Source organism: Natator depressus, chromosome 12, assembly GCF_965152275.1.
Source record: "Natator depressus isolate rNatDep1 chromosome 12, rNatDep2.hap1, whole genome shotgun sequence".
NCBI classification, from domain to species: Eukaryota; Metazoa; Chordata; order Testudines; family Cheloniidae; genus Natator; species Natator depressus.
In genome coordinates this window covers 43,202,923-43,228,501 of record NC_134245.1, presented here as the reverse complement: position 1 = coordinate 43,228,501, position 25,579 = coordinate 43,202,923, and the positions used below count along the sequence as shown (strand labels likewise).

The window sequence follows — 25,579 nt, the reverse complement described above, 5'->3', positions numbered from 1 at the left end:
TGTAGAGAGATGAATTATTATATACTGTATTGTTATGCTTGAAGATGTTAATGGCTGCAGACAAGCCTGTCTGATCTACATACAATCACAGACATCATTAAAGCTGATGGGCATGCTAGCCATCCTTCATTCAGGCTAAATGGAAATGCAATTAAGCTCCTTTACAGAGTAAGATTGCTGAAACCACTGCCCAAGGCACTGGGCCACATGGGAAGGCTTTAGCCAGAACTCAAGGCAAATGAGGAGTTTCTTTGGGGACTGATTGCAAAGGCAGGGGGCGCTGATTGGTTGCAGCTGTGTTTGCATGAGTGGAAAAGTCACAAAGCAACCAGAAAGCCAGAAGAAAGCCAGAGAAACAGGCATGAGCATGGCCCTGAGAGGGAACAGAGACAGAATTCCTTGGGGCACAAAACTGGATGGAAAGGCAGGCTTGGAATTTATGAGCAAGGAAACTGGTCTGCTGCTGTTTGTTCCTGTAGTGTACACAGAAAGAGAACTTTGTACATTCTTTGCATCAAAGAAATATCTGACTTCTACCATCAATTTCTCTTCCTAACAGAAACAACTTGGCAAGAACCTACATACTGCTAACTACTCAGGCCAAGAGGCGACAGTATGTTTGGAGATAAACTATGATGGCATTAAAAAAAAAATCCTCTTCCTTGATATGTCATTGTTTAACTTAGAATACAAGCTCTTTGGGGCATAGAACTAGGCTGTCTGCAAAGTAACATGCACATCAAAAGCATAACAGAAATACCTAATGTGTTAGTATTAGTTAACCAATTTTTCCTTTGAGAAAGAAATGAAAGATGTAGCGAAGTTACAGTTTTCTAGTTAAACGATCTTAAAAATGAATTCTGGTTTGCTAAGACATATGAAAGGCTAATTTAAGTTTGTCTTTTGATACAATAAGAATTTAAAATAATTAAACATGTTTTCTAGTAAAATTCTGCCACAAGATCTCTCTCCTGCTTTCTTAGTACTTGTGTTTCTTGCATTTTGGGGAGTTTTTAAAATGCTTTGTATTTGTTTGGTTTTTTTGCCACAATTCCTTTTGCAGGGTCATTTTTCATCTTCAGTAGCCTGAAAGTTAGTTATTCAAAACTTGATTTGTGCGTGGCATAATATTTCATCTATAGGTACCGGGAAATGGAACATTTCTCTTGACATCTTGCATATGGTGTAGAGATCTGAATATACTGTTAAATAAAGAGGTATCACATATGTGTATTATTGTTTTATAAAATCCTGACAAGTTCTGGAGGCATAGCTGTTAGAATTTATGAGAGCACCACCCTTCTAATTTGCACAGGATGGGGCTTGGCACATCCTTTACAATTCATTGTAAACAGGAAAAGTTAAACCATTGATATAGGTACTTAGATGGTGCCCATTACTATAATATCTGAGTACCTTTGCTCTTCTATGCCAATCCAAGTGCCCACTGCAGGAAGCTGGTTTTTCTTTATTTAAAAATACCAGTTTAAGAAGGCTCTTAAAGTAACTGACAAATGGTTCTCAAGGTTAGGAAAAGAAAGGCACCTGTAGCTTTCACATTCTACAGGGTGGCAGATGTTCAGGCAGGATGCCTTTTCTGCCAGGAAAAATCCTTGATTTAAAATTTTAAAAATTCATAAATTAATTTGGGTTGCAATCAGAAGCATGGAATACAAATACAGAATTTTGGAAAGGGTAAACTTCTTAATGCTGATATATGGGCTATTCAGATAATCTGCTAAGTGAAAACATAGTAGTTGTACATAAAATATCGTATTGTAGGAGTAAAAATATTCCAAGACATTTAAAACAATGTCTAGAAATCAGGAATGGAGACTTACAAACATCACTAAAGATTTGAAAATATTAGTTCTGTTTGCCAGTTTTGTACTGATATGGTTCCATGATATAAGTAGTTCTAATGCAAGCGGAACATCCTTTTCTGGGTTTGAGGGACTCTACATAGAAGACACTGTATTACATTCCTATTTTGATACCAAAATCACTGAGGTGAGGCTAAATTGAATGAGCCTCACCTTGCCCCACAACCTCATGAAACTAGAAACCCAAAACAACATTCAGCCACTCATCCTACAAAGAAGAAGAAAACAAAGGAAAGAGGGAAGCCTTCATTAAAGCAGGCATTGTGAATGTACTAAAACTGGTTCTAATGGCATTAGGAGATTGACCCTGCCAACATCACATTAGCCTCAGCCACTTCTGAGATATTTATGGAAACTCACTCAGAACAATCCCACATCCTCTTTTGAATGAAAGAGACAATACATATTGATTTTAGATGACCATGTGTTTAGCCTTCCCTTAGCAGGTGGGAAATAACAAGCATCATTGCACAGACAATATCCAGCTTCTAAATGTATCTGTGTTAGTGTGGATCTGTAAACATGGCAAAGAGTCCGGTGGCACCTTATAGACTAACAGATGTATTGGAGCATAAGCTTTTGTGGGTGAATACGTGCATCCGACGAAGTGGGTATTCACCCACGAAAGCTTATGCTCCAATATGTCTGTTAGTCTATAAGGTGCCACAGGACTCTTTGCCGCTTTTACAGCTTCTCAATGGAATCCCTGGGCTCCTCCTGTAGCCCACTGCCTTCCACTGTAACCAGACAGTTCATATCCTGTCTGCATTAAGGCCAACTGCTCATAAAACAGGCATTTCTCACCCACGGGTCTCTGCTTCAGCTGCAATCAGACGTACCTGAGTTATGATACAGGTGGTTTAAAAGAGCATATAGCTTGGTCAAGGTGTTTTTCATGTAGGGCCCTGAATCTGCAAATTGACCCATGCATAACCCTTGCCCAAATCAGCTGAAACCTGTTGACATTCAGGGCGCATTGCAAGGCTCACTTGTTTTCTTGGAAAGGGCTGAGCAGGAGGTGGTTGGAGTCATTAGGCAAAATCGTAGGTAGATGCTTAAATCACAAATAACATCAAATAAGTAATGTAGAGACATCCCAATTAAAGGGAAAGGCTTGGTAACTAGATACCTATTTCTGATTTCAAAACAGTGACCTCGTGCATGTGTAGGCCTAAATATTACTCTTTTTCTTTCCTTGTCAAAGTCTGAGCAGAAATACAGAATCCGATCCCAGGCGCTATCTTGTAAATGAAGCAGAAACTGTTTTCAAACATCCTAGTTTAAAATGTTAGTAGTGCTTGCCATTTTTAAGTCTGACATGCATACCTGCTACCAATATGCAATCTGAAACACATGGAAACTCGTGTTTATAAAAAGCTTCCCAGACTCTCTCCAACCTACTGCATCAGACTACTCTGGTCTGGGCACAGAGACTTCCATGGAAGCATAACTGTCATCCCAGATTTCAGAGTAGCAGCCGTGTTAGTCTGTATTCGCAAAAAGAAAAGGAGTACTTGTGGCACCTTAGAGACTAACAAATTTATTTGAGCATAAGCTTTCGTAAGCTGTAGCTCACGAAAGCTTATCCTCAAATAAATTTGTTAGTCTCTAAGGTGCCACAAGTACTCCTTTTCTTTTTGTCATCCCAGAGGAGACCAAAGGGTCCACCTAGATAATTTATTGTCAGCAGGTGGGGGCCCTGGAGCTCTCAGCCTCTGCAAGCAGAAGAGGGCCCTAAGTCATTAGCTGCCATGGGCACCTGGAGCTGTTGACCGCCATGGGGCACCCTGAGGTCTGAGCCACTCTGGCTGTGGCAGGGCCTACGGAGCTGTCAGCCGCCACCATTGCAGCAGGTGCTGGACGCCCTTGCCTCCTGCAGTAGGGCTCAGGCTCTCCACCTCCTGTCAGACCCCCGCCATTATTTTTAGTATAAGTCACAGACAGGTTGCAGGCTTCCATGCATTTTTATTGCCCATGACCTGTGACTTTTACTAAAAATAACTGTGATAAAATCTTAACCTTAATCATGTTATACCATTCTCTGCTACACTGAAGAGACCATTATTTCTTCCCCATGTAGATACTTATAGACTGTAATCAAGCCACTACTTAACCTTCTCTTGGTTAAATTAAATAGATTGAGTTCCTTGAGTCTATCACTGTAAGGGGTAAGCAGAGGTCTTCCAGAGGGTACATCAACTCATCTAGATATTTGCCTAGTTTTACAACAGGCTACATAAAAAGCACTAGTGACATCAGTACAAACTAAAATTTCATACAAGACTTGTTTATGCTGCTCCATATACTATACACTATAAATATAGTATTTATATTCCTATTTATTTATTATATGAAAATGAGAAAGTAAGCCTTTTTTTAGTAATAGTGCGCTGTGTCACTTTTGTATTTTTATGTCTGATGTCATAAGCAAGTAGTTTTTAAGAGAGGCAAAACTTGGGGTGTGCAAGACAAATCAGACTCCTGAAAGGGGTACAGCCTGGAAAGTTTGAGAGTCACTGCCCTAAGGTATGTTCTCCAATCCTTTACTCATGCTCATGGCTCTTCTCTGAACCCTCTCCAATTGATCAACATCCTTCTTGAATTGTGGGCAGCAGAACTGGACACAGTATTTCAGCAGTGGTTGAACCAGTGCCAAATATGGAGATAAAATAATGACTACGCCTACTTGAGATTCCACTCTTTATGCCTTCCAGGATTGCATTAACTCTTCTGGCCACGGCATCACATTTGGAGCTCACATTCAGCTGATTATCTACCATGACCACCAAATCTTTTTCAGTCACTGCTTCCCAGGATAGAGTCACCCATCTTGTAAATATGGCCTACATTCTTTGTTCCTAGATGTATATATTTACATTTAGCTGGATTAAAACTCATATTGTTTCCTTGCGCCAAGTTTACCAAGTGATCCAGATCATCCTGAATCAGTGACATGTCTTCATTATTTACTATTCCATCAATTAATGTGTCATCTGCAAACTTTATGAGTGATGATTTTATAATTTCTTCCAGGTCATCAACAAAAATGTTAAATAGGATAGGCCCAAGAACCAATCGTGGCCAGAAAAAAACCCACTCAATGATCATTCCCCGTACACATTTACATTTGAGACCTATCAGTTAGCCAGTTTTTAATCCATTTAATGTGTGCCATCTTTATATGTTCTAGTTTAAGCAAAATGTTTTGCGATGCCAAGTCAAATGTTATATCAACGCTATTTTTTTTATGAAACTAAAAGTTTGGTTGACAAAAGCATCAAGTTAGTTTGACAGGATCTATTTTCCATAAACCCACTGATTTGCATTAATTACATTACCCTCCTTTAATTCTTTATTAATTGAGTCCCATATCAGCTACTCCATTCTCTTACTCGGGATTGATGTCAGGCTGACAAGCCTGTAATTACCCTGGGCATCCTGTTTACCCGTTTTAAAAACTGGCACAATATTAGCTTTCTTCCAGTCTTCTGGAACTTCCACAATGCTCCGAAACCTACTGAAAATCAACATTAATGGTTCGGCAAGCTCCTCAGCCAGCTCTTGCATGCAAGTTATTTTAATCTGCTGATTTAAAAATGTCTAACTTCAATAGCTTCAGTTTAACATCCTCCAGAGATACTAGTGGAAAGGAAACAATGTTATTACCATCAGATGATAGGACTATATCATCTGTTTTTCTCAAAATACTGAACAATATTTATTGAACATGTCTGTCTTTTCTACATTATTGAAAATTCTACCATTTCTATCTAGTAATGGACCAATACTGTTGACAGGATTCTTTTTGTTCCTAATATATTTTAAAAACTCCTCATTGTCCTTAATGCTACTGATTTTGCCTTGTGTCCCTTTGCTTCTCTTTTCAACTTACTACAATTCCTAACTTCTGATGTATATTCATTACTATCAACTTCTCTTTACTCTATTTGTCTATATATGTCTTCACTCCCCCTTGTCTAAACCAGGTCAGTTTTTTAATCAGTACAGCCCCCTTCCTTAATTGTGGCTTTTTGGGCACCTAGTAATGTGTTCTTAAATGATCACCAATTATCATTCACATTTTTCTGATTAAATACTTCCTCCCACTTGATTTGGCTCATAGTTAATTTCAGCTTTGTGAAATTGGCGCTATTAAAGCACCAAGTATATATCTATTACTGGGGGGCGATTTTATTCTGTTTGCACATTATAAATGTGATCAAGTCATTATCTCTAGCACCTAAGCTACAATTAATTTTTAGTTCTGTGATCAGTTCCTTTATCTGATAGGACAAGTCTAAAAGAATTCCCCTACGTAAGCTGAAACTCTTTGAGTACAGAAATTGTCATCGATAATGTTGGAAATTCCAAGGATGTTTTAATGCTGGCAGCATGAGACCTCCAGCATGTGTCACCCAAATTGAAGTCCCTCATGATCACACAGCTTTTCTTCCTATGCATTATAGATAGGAGCATAAGGAGGTGGTCATCGCGTTCTCCAGTGTGATTGGATGGTCTGTAGCAGACACCAACTGATACCCCACCTTATGCTTTACATGTTAGGACATTGATCCATAAGCATTCAAGATGATTTTTTTGTGAGTTATCAGTGACTTGGAAACAAGTCATGTCTTTTTTGACAGTGTCACTCCCCCATCCCTTTTGCTCACTCATTTCTTTCTAAATAGGTTATAACCATTGATTCTAACATTCCAGTCAGGTGAATCTTCCCATCAGGTTTCAAGTAATATCAACAAGATCAAATTTATGCTCATAAATGAGTAATTCCAATTCCTCTTGTTACCAAGGCTCTGAGCAGTGGTGTATAAGCAATTAAAGTATTTCTTCTCTTCATGTCCTTTGGTTCCTTGATTTTCTTCTCAACATCTCAATTTTGCGATGAGCACTCTTATCTTCCCTCTTTTTACCCTCCCCTTTTGCTATTCATTTAGCCCCCTTTTCACTATTCTAGCCAGCCTGTCCCCAAGGAGATTGGTCCCCACCTTCTACTGAGGTGGAGGCCATCCAAAATATACAAGCCCCTCTCCCCAAGGAAGGTGACCAGTGTTCCACAAACCCAAAACCCTCTACACCTCTTACCTAGCCAGTGGTTCACTTCCAGAATCTTCTGTCTTCCTTTGCTCATGAGACAGAAAGGATCTCATAAAAGATTACTTGGACATTCTTCTTCTTTAGCACGCTTTTGAGTTCCCCGAAGTCATCTAATATCTGTGAGATATCCCGTGATACAATGTCATTAGTGCCAATATGAACCATCTCCAGTGGATCTTTGCCTGTTGACTGCAGAAGTTTATCCAATCTTAGAGTGATGTCTTATGTCTTGGCTCCAGGAAGGCAACACACTGTCCTGTTGTCCACGTGTCCCTTGCAGAATGTTGGTTTGGTTCTTCTCCGTATTGAATCTCCAACAAGGATCTCCTTGGATGGTTGAGAACCCTGTGGGTAAGCATGATTTTCTCACAGGTTGGGCTGAGCTACCATAGACGTGTTTCAGAGTAACAGCCGTGTTAGTCTGTATTCGCAAAAAGAAAAGGAGTACTTGTGGCACCTTAGAGACTAACCAATTTATTTGAGCATGAGCTTTCGTGAGCTACAGCTCACTTCATCGGATGCATACTGTGGAAGCTGCAGAAGACATTATATACACACAGAGACCATGAAACAATACCTCCTCCCACCCCACTCTCCTGCTGGTAATAGCTTATCTAAAGTGATCATCAAGTTGGGCCATTTCCAGCACAAAACCTGGATTTGTGCTGGAAATGGCCCAACTTGATGATCACTTTAGATAAGCTATTACCAGCAGGAGAGTGGGGTGGGAGGAGGTATTGTTTCATGGTCTCTGTGTGTATATAATGTCTTCTGCAGCTTCCACAGTATGCATCCGATGAAGTGAGCTGTAGCTCACGAAAGCTCATGCTCAAATAAATTGGTTAGTCTCTAAGGTGCCACAAGTACTCCTTTTCTTTTTACCCTAGACGTGTGTTCCATACATCTCTGTTCCCTTAGACCTGCTCGATCTTGAGAGGTATCTTCCAAAGTTTCCACATTGAGCACCTGGTATCAATTGGAAACTTTTAGCTGTGTGGAATTCCTCCCAGTCCTCTTTTCTCTGGTAGCCCCAGCCTACTACGTAAAATGCTGCCGTGACCTCCTGCCTTTAGTGGTTATGAACTGCTAGGTCTCTTCTCTGCCTTCCTTTCTCGGTGACTCCTTGATGACCCACAAGGTATGAAGAAGTTTATGTAGGGTGTGAAAAATCCATCACCTGAGTGGCATTTTTAAGATTGCTTACATCCATGTGGAGACAGAGTTCTTCTGTCAACCTAGCTACCACCTCTTAGGGAAGAGGATTACTTTTGCTGATGGGAGAAGCCGGTTTAGGTTGTATCTACAATGAGACAAGGCTGCTACTGTAAGGAGGTGCCTTGGTACTCAGGCCCAAGGGAACAGAGGTGTATGTGTGTGTGAGGCTCATTTCCAGTAATCTCTGCATAAAAAAAAAAAACTCTTCATGAGATCACCTCCATTCAGTGGGACTATTTTCCCTGAGAGGGGGGTGAGAAGCTGACTTGACTCACGTACTAGGGGAACAGCACAAACTGGTGGCCCTGCAGCCATAGCCACTGAAGACAGAGGCAGCTGTACAGGCAACTCCATGGGGAATAAAGAATCCACTAGTGCTTGTCCCATTTGGTAGGAACAAGGGGTGATGAGTAAAGATCCCAAGAATAAGTTCTGGAGATAGAAGTTCTTGCTGTAGGCAATTGGTGGAGTTAGAGCTCACTGATTTGTAATGAATAATTTGATACTTTAGCATCTTTCATTGCTAATAAAGCAGTTCTCGTTTCAGAGGATCGGGGCCGGAGTATAAATGCCCAGAGACAGGAGGGTGGCGCGGGAGTCCCTGAGGAAGTAGAGAGACTCATCCGTCTTGTCACTAAATAACTTATGATTGTCAAAGGGAAGGTCCTCAAGGGTTGTCTGGACCTCGTTAGGAAAACCGCTAGATTGGAGCCAGAATCGAGGCGGAGCACCACTCCGGACACCAAGGAGCGTGACGCAGTGTCGGTGGCATCAACAGCAGCTTGGAGAGGTACCTTGGCCACCAATTTGCCCTCATCCAACAGATGCTGAAAGTCCTGCTGCTTTTCCAGAGGGAGGAAATCCTGAAAATCCGCCAGCTTGAAATAGGACAGGAAATCATACTTGGCAAGGATAGTCTGGTAGCTGGCAACGTGGAATTGAAGATCCACGGACAAATACACCTTGTGGCCTTGTAGGTCCAGCTTTTTGGCAGTGTGGTCAGGAGGAGGCAGATTTAAAGTCCTGCTGATGGGTGCGCTCAGTGGCTGTGTGGACAACCAGGGATTTGGGCAGCAAGTGCGTAAAGAGAAAGTCCATACCCTTAGAGGGCATGAAGTAGCGACGATCCACCAGCTTCAGCATAGGGGCGCAGGAGGCTGGCATGTACCAAACAGCCTGGGCTGGCTGCAAAATGATGTCGTGGATGGGCAAGTTGGTATGGGAAGGTCCCAGAGGCTGGAGAAAGATTAAGCACAGCAGCCATACAGTGGAGCAAGCCCTGGTATTGGGCATAGTCATCAGGTGGTGGGGGGCAGGTGGAATGAGGGAATTATCTGGGTATGAAGAGGCACCCATGGGAACCACAGGTGCTGATTGTGCTGACGGAGTGGGAACATGAGAGGCTCCACGTGGAAGGGAGCAGTGTGGATGGGAGATGGCAGGTGATGTGGGCAGTGCATCCCACAATCGTGGTAGGTGTCCCAAATGGGCAGTAGGGCCAGGTGTAGAGATCATCAGGCATCAGTGTCCAGATCGGAGGACCACTCAGATTCAGAAGAAGGGTCCAGCAGAAGAGGAGATGTTAGTGTCGGTGGAGCCATCGGTGCAAGACGAGGTCCAAGAGGATGGTCGACAAGTAGAAGGGGTTTGTCTGTCACCAGTGCTAGTGGAGAAGGACGGAGCACGGGGGACTCATCCACTGAAGAGGGGAGTCTCGAAATAGGTGGTGGTCCGGACTGTGCGGAAGAGCCGACAAAGGGCAGCATGAGCTGAGCCGCCGGTGTCAGGGGAGATAATTGCCCTGGAGTGTGTGCGACCAGGAAGGACAGGCTGGAAGGTCCAGTCCAAGGGTGAAGGAAGCGGCCCAGGTGCCGGAGCAGACGAGGCAGCAGAGGAAGAATATTGAAGAGGCAGCAGAGGAGCCTGCGATGTACCACGGCATTTGGATCAGTGCACCGTACGAGCCTTTTTTGGAGCAGGAGTATTCACAGCTAAGCGCAACTTCTTGGCCAACCTAACATGGCTCAGGGAGGTAACGCTGCATTTTGAGGTAGTCCCCGTCGGGGAGCCGCCCTTATGCCCATGCTTCTTGTGCACATGGTGGGGCTTTGGTGGGTGCAGCGGTGCCACAGGTACCACACAAGATGGGCCTAGCAAAGCACTCACTGCCAGTGACGGGCGCTGTTGTGGCACGTCCGGTGGAGCTGGGTCTGGTTGTACACACAGCTGCATCACCTCCTCCATCAGATATTTCTGGAAGGGAAGTTCAGAAGCTGCTTGAGTCCTGGATGGAAATGAGCGGCAGATGGAACAAGGAGAGACTATGTGGGCTTCGCCAAGACAGTAAAGACAATGAGTGTGCTTGTCGTTCACTGAAAAGGAGTGATGGCACAAAGCACAGTTCTTGAAGCCAGCTTGCCAGTGCATCGTCCCCAGGTAAGGGAAAAAGAACTCCTGAAGGGGAGAAGTGCAAGGGAGAGCTAACTAACTACTAAAACTAATGGACAACTATCTAACTAGAAACTACATGCAGCAAACAAAGAGCAGTCCTCTTAGCGAGCTAAGAGCACTGAGGAACAGGGGTTCCAACTCTGGCCACATGGCAGTAAGAGGGAACTGGAGCGGCGTCGACCCACACAGCATCTTAAAGCCTTGGACACCCTACGTGGTCGACACACGTGCGGGTCAATGGACACTACTATGAACAGTTCCAGCTCCGGCACATGGCGCACATGTACACCCCGTGTTTGGAATCCACATAGGGACCATCACTCGAAGTAGAAACAGTCTTATAACTACAGGTAGCACTACCAACAAGCAGCCACAGTTTGCACTGGTGCATTGGTGGTCTGCAATGGCTGCAATCAAGGCAAATCCCCAGGACACAAAATGCCTCTCCTTCCTTATGCTCTGTCCATCCCACTGGGCTAAAATATTCATTGTTATCTATTACACCATGACCTCAGTGCCCAGCATGGTGACTCAGCAGACACTATCTTTCTACTGGCGGCTGAGCTGCTGCCAGAGCACAGAAGATTCCCTGACAAACACTTACAGATTCCTATATTCACCTAGCTAGTCTAGGAAGTACCCTGATCTCCATCCTCCCGTGGCTAGTTTAGAGATAGCCCCCACCTCATGCTCTCTGAATCTATTCTACAGCCAGTCTAGTAAGTTCCCTGCCCTTTAAGGCTCCCAGGTCCCTGTGACATGCCACTAACCAGTCCTGCAGGTCCTCATTGTGAGCAAGTTCATCATACTAGTATCTCTGTACCTACCTTACTGGCCAGCATAGAAGGCTCTCTACCAGCAGCTTCCCCCATTCATGTTCTTACGACCCCTATGGCCTGATGGTTGGCCTTATGGTTGGACTTTGTTACCACCTGAAAGGGAATTGCCCCTAACACCTGAAGGAAACAGGAAAGGGGATAAGGGAAACAACAGTCACAAGTATGTAGGGGTGAGGATGGGGGAAGAAATCAGTAAAATCATTGCAAGCCTGCTGTTGTGCCCTCTTGGAGGTGTTGCCCCACATGAGTGAAGTGACTCCACCAAAACTGTTCTCAGCAATGTTTCCTCTGCCTTTTCTTGACCCAAATCCAGGGCCTGTACTCAATCCTCATCCTCTGACATTTCTTCTGGTTGACACTCTCAACCATACACTCCTTGAAATCTTGCCGTCTTGACTTTTGCGACTGTCTTTGCACGATTCTCCTATCTCTCAGATCACTCCTTCAGCATATTTTAATTGATCCTCTTCTGTCACTTTCTATATGGTCCTCCAAAGTTCTATCCTCAGTCCTCTCCTCTTTTTCCTTTATGATCTCTTTGTGGGTGATTTTACCCAGCTAAACAGTTTCAACTACCATCTTTTGCCAAAGACTCTGAGATACCTCTCCACTCCTAACTGTCTGCCTCTAGGCTCTGCCTGTATGTCATAAATCCATCACCTGAGTGGCATCTCTGCCTGTATGTCATTTCCTCCTGAATGTTAAACTGCCAGGTGATGTTTAACACACTCAAAAACAAATTCCTGATATTTCCTCCCAAACCCTCTCCACTCTGTCACTAATGATATCTTTCTCAGTCACCTTCTCTGACTCCTCCCTCTTTCACCTCACAAATCCAGACTGTGTTTAAAATATACTATTACTTCCTAGATTACATTATGATCCATCCTCTTCCTTCTGTCCAAACAGCATAAACCCATTGGCCAGACCCTCACTATCTCCTATCTTGAACATTTTCCTTCCTGTGGTACTGGTAAGGTGGTAGGTCCCAGGTCCAAAGGATTAATTACCCTGGTTTTCCTTTTTCAATATAAAACAGTTAAGTGTGGCCCACTGCAGACTATCATGAAACATTTTAAACTTTCCCTGAAACACATAAAGAGGAGAAGCAGTTAATGCATTAGAAAATCAAGTAACCCTTTAATTTTAACAGTTTTCCTCATTCTCTTCTTCTTCTGCACCTACCACCTCCTACTGCTTCACCGCCAGTCTTCCTGTTCAATCAATCATGCCAGTCTCTTCCGCCTATTTGGCAGCTTCTTACTTGAAATATGAGTCAACAGTGTAACACTGTTGCAAAAAAAGCGAACATCATTCTGGGATGTATTAGCAGGAGTGTTGTAAGCAAGACACAAGAAGTAATTCTTCTGCTCTAATCCATGCAGATTAGGCATCAGCTGGAGCATTGTGTCCAGTTCTGGCGCCATATTTCAGGAAAGATGTGGACAAATTGGAGAAAGTCCAGAGAAGAGCAACAAAAATTATTAAAGGTGTAGAAAACTTGACTTATGAGGGAAGACTGAAAAAACTGGGTTTGTTTAGTCTGGAAAAGAGAAGTCTGGGTGGGGGGCATGATAACATTTTTCAAGTAAATAAAAGGGTGTTACAAGGAGGAGGGAGAAAAATTGTTCTTCTTAACCTCTGAGGATAGGACAAGAAGCAATGGGCTTAAATTGCAGCAATGAAGGTTTAGGTTGGACATTAGGGAGAACTTCCTAACTCTCAGGGTGGCTAAGCACTGGAATAAATTGCCTAAGGAGGTTGTGGAATCTCCATTATCGGAGATTTTTAAGCACAGGTTAGACAAACACCCATCAGGGATGGTCTAGATAATACTTAGTCCTGCCATGAGTGCAAGGGACTGGACTACATGACCTCTCGAAGTCCCTTCCAGTCCTATGATTCTATGAACACTACTATGCCTTCTTCCATGCTAACCCTTATGGCATGCATCACCTTCCCCAACTGATCCATAAGGCCATCACACCCATTCCTCCAAAGCTCTCGAGACTCACCTCTGTGATTCACTTATATCAGCTGACTAATGAAGACTTAGGGGTCAGACAGGGTTAGCTGGCACTTTGCACTTTTTAAAATTATAAACCAGTATTTTACTGCATCCCTCTTTTCCCTTGATTCAAGGGTCATTTTCGTTGTAAACTCTTCAGGGCAGGAATTGCATCTTCAAACGTTTAACGCTTTGTGCAGTGGACCTTTGTGGCACTATGGTAATACAAATATTAAAAATAAAGATATAAGCCAAAACATCACTCCCTAAGGGTCTGTTTCACCCCAAACCATGCAACAAATGCTCTCTTGAGAGAACAAAAGATCTGATTTGTAAAATGTTTCTCTTAGTAACCTTGGCAGCTTATTTCTAAAAGCAGTATCCAGTGATACATGTTAGGTGTCTGATGTGACCTGTTATATACAAATCCTTACCATTGTAAAAGCGAATCATGCAGCTGAGATCAGAGTTTGCTGCCTCTTCCTGTATTCGCACAAGATCCTCAAAGCCGAGCCCAGCCAAGTACTCGTACACAATCTGAAGGGGTTTCTCTGTGGGCTCCAGCCTCCTAGTAACACAATCCACAAGAAGAAATGAGTTTAGTATGGACATGAAAGAATGAACAATTTTTTTTTAATGACAGTTACAGTGTAAAAGGAGCAACGACTTGGTCCTTCTGCTTCTCTGAAGATATCATCTGGCAAGGACTCACTCCTGGGGCCTGTGATCCCTAGTTTGAGATAGATGAACACTTCAAGTACTAAACCTGTTGTTCGCTAAGGACAGGGGGGTCACACAAGACACACCCTGGTGATCATGCACCACCCAGGATTCTAATGATTGCCATTCATATCTTTCAGACAGTTTCTGGCTGAGCAGAAAGCAGAGACGCCAAGAAAAAAAAAGAGCAGCATGTCACAAATCAAAAAGGATTTAAAAATTATGCTTCAAAAAGATCATGTACAAAAATGAAAGAAACCCCATTTTAAGAAAGTTCCCTTCCAAATACAGCTGGCAGGAGAGCACATGAGAGAGAATCCTGCGAGAAGGTTTCTTCAGAGAATTAGAGTGACAAGATAAGTCATTCCCCCTTCTCGAACGATCCCACATCCATGCAGAATTCTCACTCCTAGAGAACAGAGAGCTTGGGGGATGTTCCCAAAGAAAAAACATCCCATAACAGGCAGCAGGAACTACGCTACGGCTAACAGTTTGAATAAGGAAAAAAGGGCGGGCGGGGGAGTCACGCAAGGTGTCTCTCTAAAACAACAAGCTTCGTCGATTTTAAGGCCAGAAGGGATCATTATGATCATTTAGTCTCACCTCCTACATAACACAGACTAGAGAATTTCAAATGGTAACTTCTGCAACAAGCCCATAACTGCTGGTTGAGCTAGAGCATCTCTTTCAGAAAGAGACCAATCATGATCTAAAGACTTCATATGATGAAGAATCCATCACATCCTTAGATAAGCTGTTGCAATGATTAATCACCTTAACTTTTAAAAATTCTCATTTCTAATCTGAATTTGTCTAGCTTCAACTTCCACCCTTTGGATCCTATTGTGACTTTGTCTGACAGCTTAAAGAGCCATCTACTATAAGAAATCTTCTCCCTATGTATGTATTTAAAGACCATGATTGAGAGGCCCTTAAATCTTTTTCTTAAAATGAACAAATTAAGCTTCTTAAGTCTTTCACTGTAAGATGGGTTTACCAGACCTCAAATCATTTGTATAGCACTTTTCTGAACCCTTTCCAATTTCTCAACATCCTTGTTGAAGTGTGGACACCAGAAGAGGACAGTATGTTCCAGCAATGGTTTCACCAATGCTGTATACCAAGGTAATACCGCTTCCCTACTTCTACTCAACATTCCCCTGCTTAGCCAACACATTGCACTATGAGCTCATCTTGACCTGGTTTTCCACTATGACTCTAAATCCTTTTCTGAGTTACTCCTTTCCAAATTCCACAGTTCCCAATCTTATAAGCTTGAGCTACATTCTTGGTTCCTAGATGTATGACATTGTATTTAAGGATATTAAAACTTGATATACAAGTAAACCCCATTTACCAAGCAATCCAGAGAGCACTGAATGACTGACCTATCCTTATTTACCATCCACTAACTTTTGGTGTCATCTGCAAATTTTACCAGCAATGATTTTACATTTACTTTCAGCTCATTGAAAAAGATATTGAATAGAATTGGGTCACAATCATTACATCTCTGTGGGACCCCACTTAGAAATCCTCCCATTGTAAATGGGGCAGCCACCCAATTACTTTTCAAGATCTATCATTTAGCCAGTTTTTGATCCATTTAATGTGTTACTTTTTGTATAGCAAATGTTAGTACAATGCCTTATCAAAGTATGTTATGTTGACAAAAGAAATGTGTTAGACTTTTAATCTCGTCAAAAAACATGATCAACTTTGTTTGACAAGACTTGTTTTCCATAAAACCATGATAACTGGCATTAATTGTACTACAATCATTTAACATATATGGGAATATAAAGTATTTCATTATTGCTGTAAATTGAATGTGTCAACCAGCTTTGTCCCAAATACGGAACAGAAACATTTAACGCATCTTTTCTGCAACATTAACAATTTTATTGTCCCTGTCTATTAATAGATACCTTTGCTATAATTTCTTACATTCCTGATACACTGTAAAACATTTTTCCTTGTGTCATTAATCCTACTGACTAATTATTTTTCATTAATACATTTAGCTTCTCTTATAAGGTGTCTATACTTCATGGCTTAATATACAATCACTACTATCAGCTTCCCTCTCTTTCAATTTGTTAGATTTTCATTTTTGTTCAAGTTTTTTATTTCTGCTTTCACTTCACTTCTTTACCAGGAGTTCTTTTTTAAACTGACAAAGCCTGCTTTATTGATTGCAGAATTGTGAGGATTTGGGGCATCTGGAAAAGTTCTCTTAAACAACTTCCAATCATCATTCACACTTATGTTTAATTTTTTCCTCCCATTCAATTCAGCTCCTAATAATTTTCAGCTTTAGGAAATTAGCTCTTTTCAAGTGACAGGTTTGAGTGTGTACGTATATACAACTGGTCAGACTGTATTATTTTATACATAACAAATGTAACTAGGTTTAAACCTTCAATAGTGAGCAAAATGATCCAAACAAATAAAATATCAAAAATCTCAGCTCAAATAAGGGACATCCCTAAATGAACAAAACTCTAGGTACAAGTGAATTTGGCTTCTCCTTCAGAAAAAGAGAGTTACCTTTTCGTAACTGATGTTCTTCAAGATGTGTTGCGCATGTCCATTCTGTATGTGTGCTCACCACATGCACCAGTGCCAAAGTTTTCCCTCAGTGGTATTCGTAGGGGACCAGCTCCGGCACCCTCTGGAGTAGTGGACGCATGCACCGTAAGGGGTGCCACCAGCTCCCCCTGACCCTCAGTTCCACCTTGCCGGAAACTCCGACTGTGGGGAAGGAGGGTGGGTCATGGAATGGACATGGGCAACACATCTCAAAGAACACCAGTTACGAAAAGGTAACTGTCTTTTCTTCTTCGAGTGCTTGCTCACATCCATTCCATTGTAGGTGACTCCCAAGCAGTATCGCCAGAGGCAGATAGGAATTCATGGATGTGCCGACTACAAGACAGCTCTGCCAAATCCAACATCATCTCTGGCTTACTGGGTGATTGCATAATGCGTTGTGAACTTGTGTACCACAGACCATGTTGCGGCCCTGCAGTTGACCTGGACAGGGACGTGCACCAGGAAGGCAACCGAAAACTACTGAGCCCTAGTCGAGTGAAGCTTTACTATTGGTGGAGGTACAGCATGAGCCAACTCATAACAAGTACGGATGCAGGTGGTGATCCAATTTGAAATTCTCTGAGAGGACATTGGAAGGTCGTTCATCCTACCAGCTGTCACGATAAAGGGCTGGGTCAACCTGCAGAAGGGTTTGGTGTACTCCAGGTAGAACACCAGGGCGCGCCGGACATCCAGAGCGTGCAGCTGCCTCTCCTCATTGGTCGAGTGCAGCTTTGGACAGAAAACCGGGAGGAAGATATCCTGGTTGACATGAAAAGGGGACACCACCTTAGGCAGAAAAGCTGGATGGGGCTGCAGCTGGACCTTCTCCTTGTAGAATACCGTATACGGTGGTTCTGAAGTGAAGGCTTGTTCTTGGGCATCGATCCTGGTTGGCACTGTCTGTCATGCTCATTGGCTGCCGACACAATCAGTGAGTTTGGGGCAGGGTGGGTATAAAGAGACTCATACCCCTTGCTGGGAATGTAGTATTTCCGCTCTGCCCACTTGGAGATGGATGGCAGTGAGGAAGGTGTATGCCACAGGGCCTTCATGATTTTTGCCACCCCCTCGTGCACAGGCAATGCCACCCTGGCTGGGGTTGCCGCGCTGAGTACGTCGAACAAAAAGTCCAAGCACTCTGCCAACTCCACGGCTTCCAGCCCCAAGTTGGAGGCACCCTCTTTAAGAGCTCCTGGTGAGCCTCAGCATCGTCCTGGGGAACTGGGTGAGAAGATCTCACTATTGCCTCATCGGGTGAAGACGATGAGGTGGCAGGTATGTGTGGGTCTGCCAAATCTGCCGCCTCTGTCGTCAGAGCCTCACGCGAGGCTGGCTGGACCTGGGGAGCCCGCTCTGACTCCATGTCCAAGTCCAGGGACGGGACACTGTTGCCGTTTGTCAGATGCCCCCGATGCTGACCTCAGCCCCTGAGAAGGTTGGGGAAATCCCCAGGGCTTCCAGAGCTGCCAGGGAGCAGGCTACTGTCCCTGTGGCCATGCTGCCAATGGTGGCCCAGCGTGTAATGCCAATGCCCCTGATGGTAGGCCCTGGCCCACAGGCAGGATTTCCTCCTCGCTGTCGGAGCCCAAGGAGGGGGATACATGTCTGGGGGACCAGGCCGGTACCGAGGCCACCTGTCTACACCGATCCCGTCGGCCCTGGCCCCGAGCCTCTGCTGAGAATCTGTAAGAGGGTGATGGCTCATGGTACCATGATCTCAGTGACCGGTGTCATCGTCCAGAGGATCTGCAACAGAACCTCAAAGATCTACACTTATGTTTTGGGAGCGGGAGCATGAGTGAATTGACTGATGAGTCAGAGACAGTCAATGTGCTCGTGGTAAGCCATACTGGGGGTCTGGCGATCAGTGGCATGGCTCCAGGGACCAGTGTCTCCACCCCGCACAGTGTCATGCACTGGGCGAGCGGATCAGGTGCTCTCAGCACTAGGGCTCTGAGGACTGTTGCTGTGCCTCTATGGGTCTGCGCCAGCCCACTGGCGATCGCTGCCTTGAACCTGAGGAACGTTGCCTGAAGTCCCTGGACCGATGCCAGAACTCTGGCAGGCCAGCTGGTCCATGTCCACAGGCTGGTGCCATTGCTCAGGCAAGCTTTGACGGGGCACCTCCTGCAGTGAGGAGCAGTGCTGTACTGATGGGAACCATTGGAAGGGTCCCAAGGCAGGTTTATCCCTTGAACAGGGTACTGTCGTAACCAGCATGGGCAGCACGGGCAGCACCAGCAAGGACAGGTTGTCTTTCACGGCGTGATGGCACCACCAGGTGCCAAGTGCCTCTGCCACTCCCTTGGGTGGTGGGCGGGTCCTGGAGTGGGCTCTGCCGCTGAGCAGGAGTCGGGGCCTGACCTCCATCTGGAGGGGAAGAGCTGCCCCTCATGGATCTTTGCTCTCCTCCGGTCCTCTCCTTCCCTCCCAGCCTTTCTTTGCTTTTTAGCCGGTACTGGGGATGGGGATCGGCGCCCGTCTGCCCGTCTCCAGACCGAAGCTGCAGGGCTAGGAGCAGTGTCCAACCTGGTCAGCTCTGAGGCCAGGTAAGGGCCAACTCCATAAGGAGTGCTCGGAGACAAATGTCCCACTCCTTCTTGGAATGTGGTCTGAAACTCTTGCAAATACAACACTTGTCGTTAACGTGGGTTTCCCCTAAGCACTTCAAGCAGCTTCTACGGGGATCACTGACTGGCGTGGGTTTCTTGCAACAGTCACAAGGTTTGAAACCTGGGGACCGGGGCATCCCATCCCTAGGCTAAGTCCCGTTTGGGACTAACAAACTACACAAAAACTACTCTAAGGGAACTATAAAACTAACCATTTTAAAACACCTAGATACAAAAAAGTTCGCAACTGGGTACAGTTGAGAAAAATAGGTTTGCCAAGGCAAGGAGACTGTCACTGGCGGTAAGAAGAAATTGAGGGTGGGGGGAGCTGATGGCACCCTGGTGCATACACACGCAGTGACAGAGCCAATCCCCTACAGATACCGCTGAGGGAACAACTTCTGGCACCAGTGCATGTGGCGAGCACACACACACCTACAATGGAATGGACATGAGCAAGCACTAGAAGAAGATCAGGTTCTGCAAGACAGATGAATTCCTCCCTGGATATTGAATCAAAGTAACAGGTTTTGTAACATCAGAGGATGACAATATATCTCAGATGGAAAGATTAAACAAGACAGGTCCTGGGGGCAGCCTTACTTGTATCAAGTGAGTCATGACATGCCCTTCTAGTTTCAAGCCAGCCAGGACATATCTAAAATCTATTTAGGTTCTTATATTGCCACCCATCAACTTGGTATCTGAGCACCTACGTGAAAAAGAGGGACAGTGTGGAAATGGACCTCTTGGAACAGCACTGCTCAGCAAACTAGAATTAGATTGGGTAGACTTTCTAAGGGCTTTAGTCTACTCCCAGTAGAACCTCATGAACATTTTAACATCAAGCATATGGAGAAGGCAACATCAGGATGTACATGCAAGCATCAGGAAAATGTTCATCCATGTAAAAAGCTTTAGTTCAGATTTTCCTCCAGAACCTATGTCTGCCACTCAAAAGGCCAATCATGAAAACAACTCACACATGGAATTGTCTGCAATCATGTTCTCATTCCTTTCCAGGTTTGTGACAAATAGGAATGTCTTGCCAGACAAAGCCCACTCCCACAGCTATAAAGCTTCAAGGCAGTGCTCCCTTTAATTTTTTACGTCCATGTGCAGAATTAATTTTATGTGCACCAATATGGAGGTGACGTGTGGGGCCGAGGGGTTTGGAGTGTGGGAGGGGACTCAGAACTGGACAGAGGGTTGGATGAGGGCTCTGGATGGGGGTGTGGGCTCTGGGGTGGGGCCAGGGATGAGGGGATTGGCGTGTGGGAGGGGGCTCGGGGCTAGGGCAGAGGGTTGTGGGGGGATGAAGGCTCTGGCTGGGGGTACGGGCTCTGGGGTGGGGCTAGGGATGAGGGGTTCAGGGTGCAGGAGAGGGCTCAGGGCTAGGACACCGAATGGCTAGGCAGCAGTTCTGCAGAAAAGGACCTAGGGGTTACAGTGGACGAGAAGCTGGATATGAGTCAACAGTGTGCCATTGTTGCCAAGAAGGCCAATGGCATTTTGGGATGTATAAGTAGGGGCATTGCCAGCAGATCGAGGAACGTGATCGTTCCCCTCTATTCGACATTGGTGAGGCCTCATCTGGAGTACTGTGTCCAGTTTTGGGCCCCACACTACAAGAAGGATGTGAAAAAATTGGAAAGAGTCCAGCGGAGGGCAACAAAAATGATTAGGGGACTGGAACACATGACTTATGAGGAGAGGCTGAGGGAACTGGGGATGTTTAGTCTTCAGAAGAGAAGAATGAGGGCGGATTTGATAGCTGCTTTCAACTACCTGAAAGGGGGTTCCAAAGAGGATGGATCTAGACTGTTCTCAGTGGTAGCAGATGACAGAACAAGGAGTAATGGTCTCAAGTTGCAGTGGGGGAGATTTAGGTTCGATATTAGGAAAAACTTTTTCACTAGGAGGGTGGTGAAACACTGGAATGCGTTACCTAGGGAGGTGGTGGAATCTCCTTCCTTAGAAGTTTTTAAGGTCAGGCTTGACAAAGCCCTGGCTGGGATGATTTAGTCGGGGATCAGTCCTGCTTTGAGCAGGGGGTTGGACTAGATGACCTCCTGAGGTCCCTTCCAACCCTGATATTCTATGATTCTATGATAAATAGGCCCGATGGCCTGTGATGAGATGTTAGATGGGGCGGGATCTGAGTTACTACAGAGAATTCTTTCCTGGGTATCTGGCTGGTGAATCTTGCCCACATGCTCAGGGTTCAGCTGATCGCCATATTTGGGGTTGGGAAGGAATTTTCCTCCAGGGCAGATTGCGAGAGGGTTTTTCACCTTCCTCTGCAGCATGGGGCATGGGTCACTTGCTGGAGAATTCTCTGCACCTTGAAGTCTTTAAACCATGATTTGAGGACTTCAATAGCTCAGACATAGGTGAGAGGTTTATTGCAGGAGTGAGTGGGTGAGATTCTGTGGCCTGCATTGTGCAGGAGGTCAGACTAGATGATCATTAATGGTCCCTTCTGACTTTAATATCTATGAATCTATGACAGAGGATTTGGTGCAGGAGGTGAAGGCTCTGGGATGGGGCCAGGGATGAGAAGTTTGGGGTGCAGGCTTCCCCAGGGAGAGAGGACTTCCCCCAGCCCTCTCTTGCCGCAGCATCTTGGGGCTGGGCAAGAGGCGGCCCTCACAGGCCGTGGCAACTCTGGCGGGGGCTCAACTGGGCCAGGGGAGGGAGTTCCTCTCCCTGCCAGCTCCGGCCACACAGCTGAAGTGTGGAGTTGCTCTGCCAGACTTAACTCAAACCTTCTGCCCCCAGAACAGCATCCAAGACCTCGGGCTGGCAGAAATGATAAGTCAGAGTCATCAGGAAATGGCTCAGACCACACTACAAATGCTGGGTCTTGTGTTTACCCTGTATTTGTAGTACCCACAGTATGTTTCTATATGGGACCATCTCAGTGGACCCCTGCGATCCTAAGTGAGCATTAGGAGATGTGAATTGCATTCAAGTGTCATGTGCCCTCCACTCATTAATATCTCGTTGGATTGTATGCGCTATCATCGTATGTGAAGTTATGAAGTTTGGCTGTGTATGTGTTACTGAAACATGTTGTGAGGCTGAAAACACCCACAAGCAGCCTTTCAGGTACAGCAGTAAAAAGGTCAAACAATGTGAATGGCTTATTGAGGAAATGCACACAAGCACAAGGATTACCCCAGGAACTGTGTACAATAAAAGCCTCTGAGCGATAGTACTACACAATGGGAACTGTTTGACCCAGGTCACAGCAAAAGAGCTTTCCAGCAAGTGGGAAGAAGATATAAAAGGGGAAAAATGACATCACATGGGTACCTCACTCTCCCTACAACACCACACCTGGAAACACCTTAGGAATAAAGACTGAACGGGGGGGAAGTGATGGTCCCAGGCTAAGGGATTTCTAGCCTATGTATAAAAACCTGGGAAACCCAAACTACAAAGCCAAGGCAGCTTGTGCCTTAAGAATCTGCCAGCCTGTTTATCACTGCTAATTCATCTCCTACATATCTAGTATGTTAAGCTCAGTTTGCAGTTTTGTTTATTTACCAGGTAATCTGCTTTGATCTGTTTGCTATCACTTAAAATCTATCCTTTTGTAGTTAATAAACTTATTTTATGTTTTAATCAAAACCCGTGTGCATTTGACTAAGGTGTCTGTGAAAAATCTCAGCTTGGTTACCACAAGTGTGCATGGTCCTCTTCCCGTTGCGGGAGAGGCTGACTGGGGTTTAAACCCATATACTGGCCAAATTTGACCAGGGCAGGATGGTCCCCTACTGCTCTAGGGGCCTAGGCTGGGAGGCTGGTGGTTAGAGAACCTGCATGTGACTGCAGCTGGGTGTATCCCTACCTGTGTGAATGCTGGTGAAAGTGCCAGGTTAGAGAGCTTTGCAACTTGTCACAGCAGCACAGTGACAGGGAACCCAAGCCGGTGGGCCAGAGAGCTCAGTGCTACCCCAGTTCCAGGTGGCACCCCGGGGGGAACCCATCACGGGGTTTTCTGAAATATTTTGTAGGGCTATCAAGCGATTAAAAAATTTAATCACAATTAATCATGCGGTTAAACAATAATAGAATACCATTTATTTAAATATTTTTAGACATTTTCTGCATTTTCAAATACATTGATTTCAATTACAACACAGAATACAAAGTGTACAGTGTTCACTTTATATTTATTTTTTATTACAGATATTTGCACTGTAAAGAAATTGTATCTTTCATTCACCTAATACAAGTACTATAATGCAATCTTTTTATCATGAAAGTGCAATTTACAAATGTAAAATTATGTACAAAAAATAACTGCATTCAAAAATAAAACAATGTAAAACTTTGGAGCCTACAAGTCCACTTGTCAGCCAACTGCTTAGACAAACAAGTTGGTTACAATTTGCAGAAGATAACCTGCCTGCTTCTTGTTTACACTGTCACCTGAAAGTGAGAACAGGCGTTCGCATGGTACTGTTGTAGCCAGAGTTGCAAGATATGCTAAAGATTCGTATGTCCCTTCATGCTTCAACCACCATTCCAGAGGACATGCGTCCATGCTGATGAGGGGTTCTGCTCGATAACAATCAAGAGCAGAGCAGACTGACGCATGTTTGTTTTCATCATCTGAGTCAGATGTCACAAGCAGAAGGTTGATTTTCTTTTTTGGTGGTTTGGGTTCTATGGTTTCCGCATCTGAATGTTGCTCTTTTAAGACTCCTGAAAGCACGCTCCACGCTTTGTCCCTCTCAGATTTTGGACGGCACTTCAGATTCTTAAACCTTGGGTTGAGCGCAGTAGCTATTTTTAGAAATCTCGCATTGGTACCTTCTTTGCATTTTGTCAAATCTGCTGTGAAAGTGTTCTTAAAATGAACAACATGTGCTGAGTCATCATCCGAGACTGTAACATGAAATATATGGCAGAATGCGGGTAAAACAGAACAGGAGACATACAATTCTCCCCCAAGGAGTTCAGTCACAAATTTAATTAAAGCATTATTTTTTTAACAAGCATCATCAGCATGGAAGCATGTCCTCTGGAATGGTGGCCGAAACACGAAGGGGCATACAAACGTTTAGCATATCTGGCACGTAAATATCTTGCAACACTGGTTACAAAAGTGCCATGTGAACGCCTGTTCTCACTTTCAGGTGACATAATAAATAAGTAGCAGGCAGCAGTATCTCCCATAAATATAAACAAACTCAGCGACTGGCTGAGCAAGAAGTGGGACTGAGTGGACTTGTAGGCTCTGAAGCAGACGGGGGGGAACCTTTTTTCTATCAAGGGCCACTGACCCACAGAAAAAAATCAGTTGCGGGCCACACACAGCCCTGTGGGGGGAGAAGCAGAGGCTCGGGGCTTCCTCCCGCAGTGGGGTAAGCCAGCACTCGTAACTCCAGCCCCACGGGGGGGTGAGGGGAGAGGGCGGAGGCTCGGGTCTTCCCCTAGGCTCCAGGGTGGGGCCAGAAATGAGGGGTTCAGGGTGTGGGAGCAGGCTCCGGGTTGGGGTGAAGAAGGGGGTGAAGGTTCCGGCTGCAGGTGCAGGCTCTGGGGTGGGGTCGGGGATGAGAAGTTTGGGGTGCAGGAGGGGGCTCAGGGCTGGGGGGGAGTTAGAGTGAGAGACATGGTTCCGAACTGGGGCAGGCAGGGGTGTGGACTCTGGGAGTTTGGGTGTGGGAAGGGGCTCAGGCCTGGAGTGCGGGTGCTGAGGCCCCCCTACTATAAAAAGGATGTGGACAAATTGGAGAGAGTCCAATGGAGGGCAACAAAAATGATTAGAGGGCTGGGGCACATGACTTATGAGGAGAGACTAAGAGAACTGGGCTTACTTAGTCTGCAGAAGAGAAGAATGAGGGGGGATTTGATAGCAGCATTCAACTACCTGAAGGGGAGTTACAAAGAGGATGGAGCTAGGCTTTTTCTCACTGGTGGCAGATGACAGAACAAGGAACAATGGTCTCAAGTTGCAGTGGGGGAGGTCTAGGTTGGATATTAGGAAAAACTATTTCACTAGGAGAGTGGTGAAGCACTGGAATGGGTTACCCAGGGAGGAGGTGGAATCTCCATCCTTAGAGGTTTTTAAGGCCCAGCTTGACAAAGCCCTGGCTGGGATGATTTAGTTAGGGTTGGTCTTGCTTT

At 44.9% G+C, this 25,579-nt stretch overlaps 1 protein-coding gene across 1 annotated transcript in view; it reads right to left on the bottom strand.

Moving 5' to 3' along the window:
* The window catches only part of PHLPP2 (PH domain and leucine rich repeat protein phosphatase 2), a 152,819-nt gene that overhangs the window by 107,438 nt on the left and 19,802 nt on the right, over positions 1 to 25,579 (bottom strand). The window contains exon 3 of the mRNA XM_074969029.1: positions 13,943 to 14,076. Coding sequence (XP_074825130.1) covers positions 13,943 to 14,076 — 134 coding nt within the window. The remainder of the gene's footprint in view (positions 1 to 13,942; positions 14,077 to 25,579) is intronic.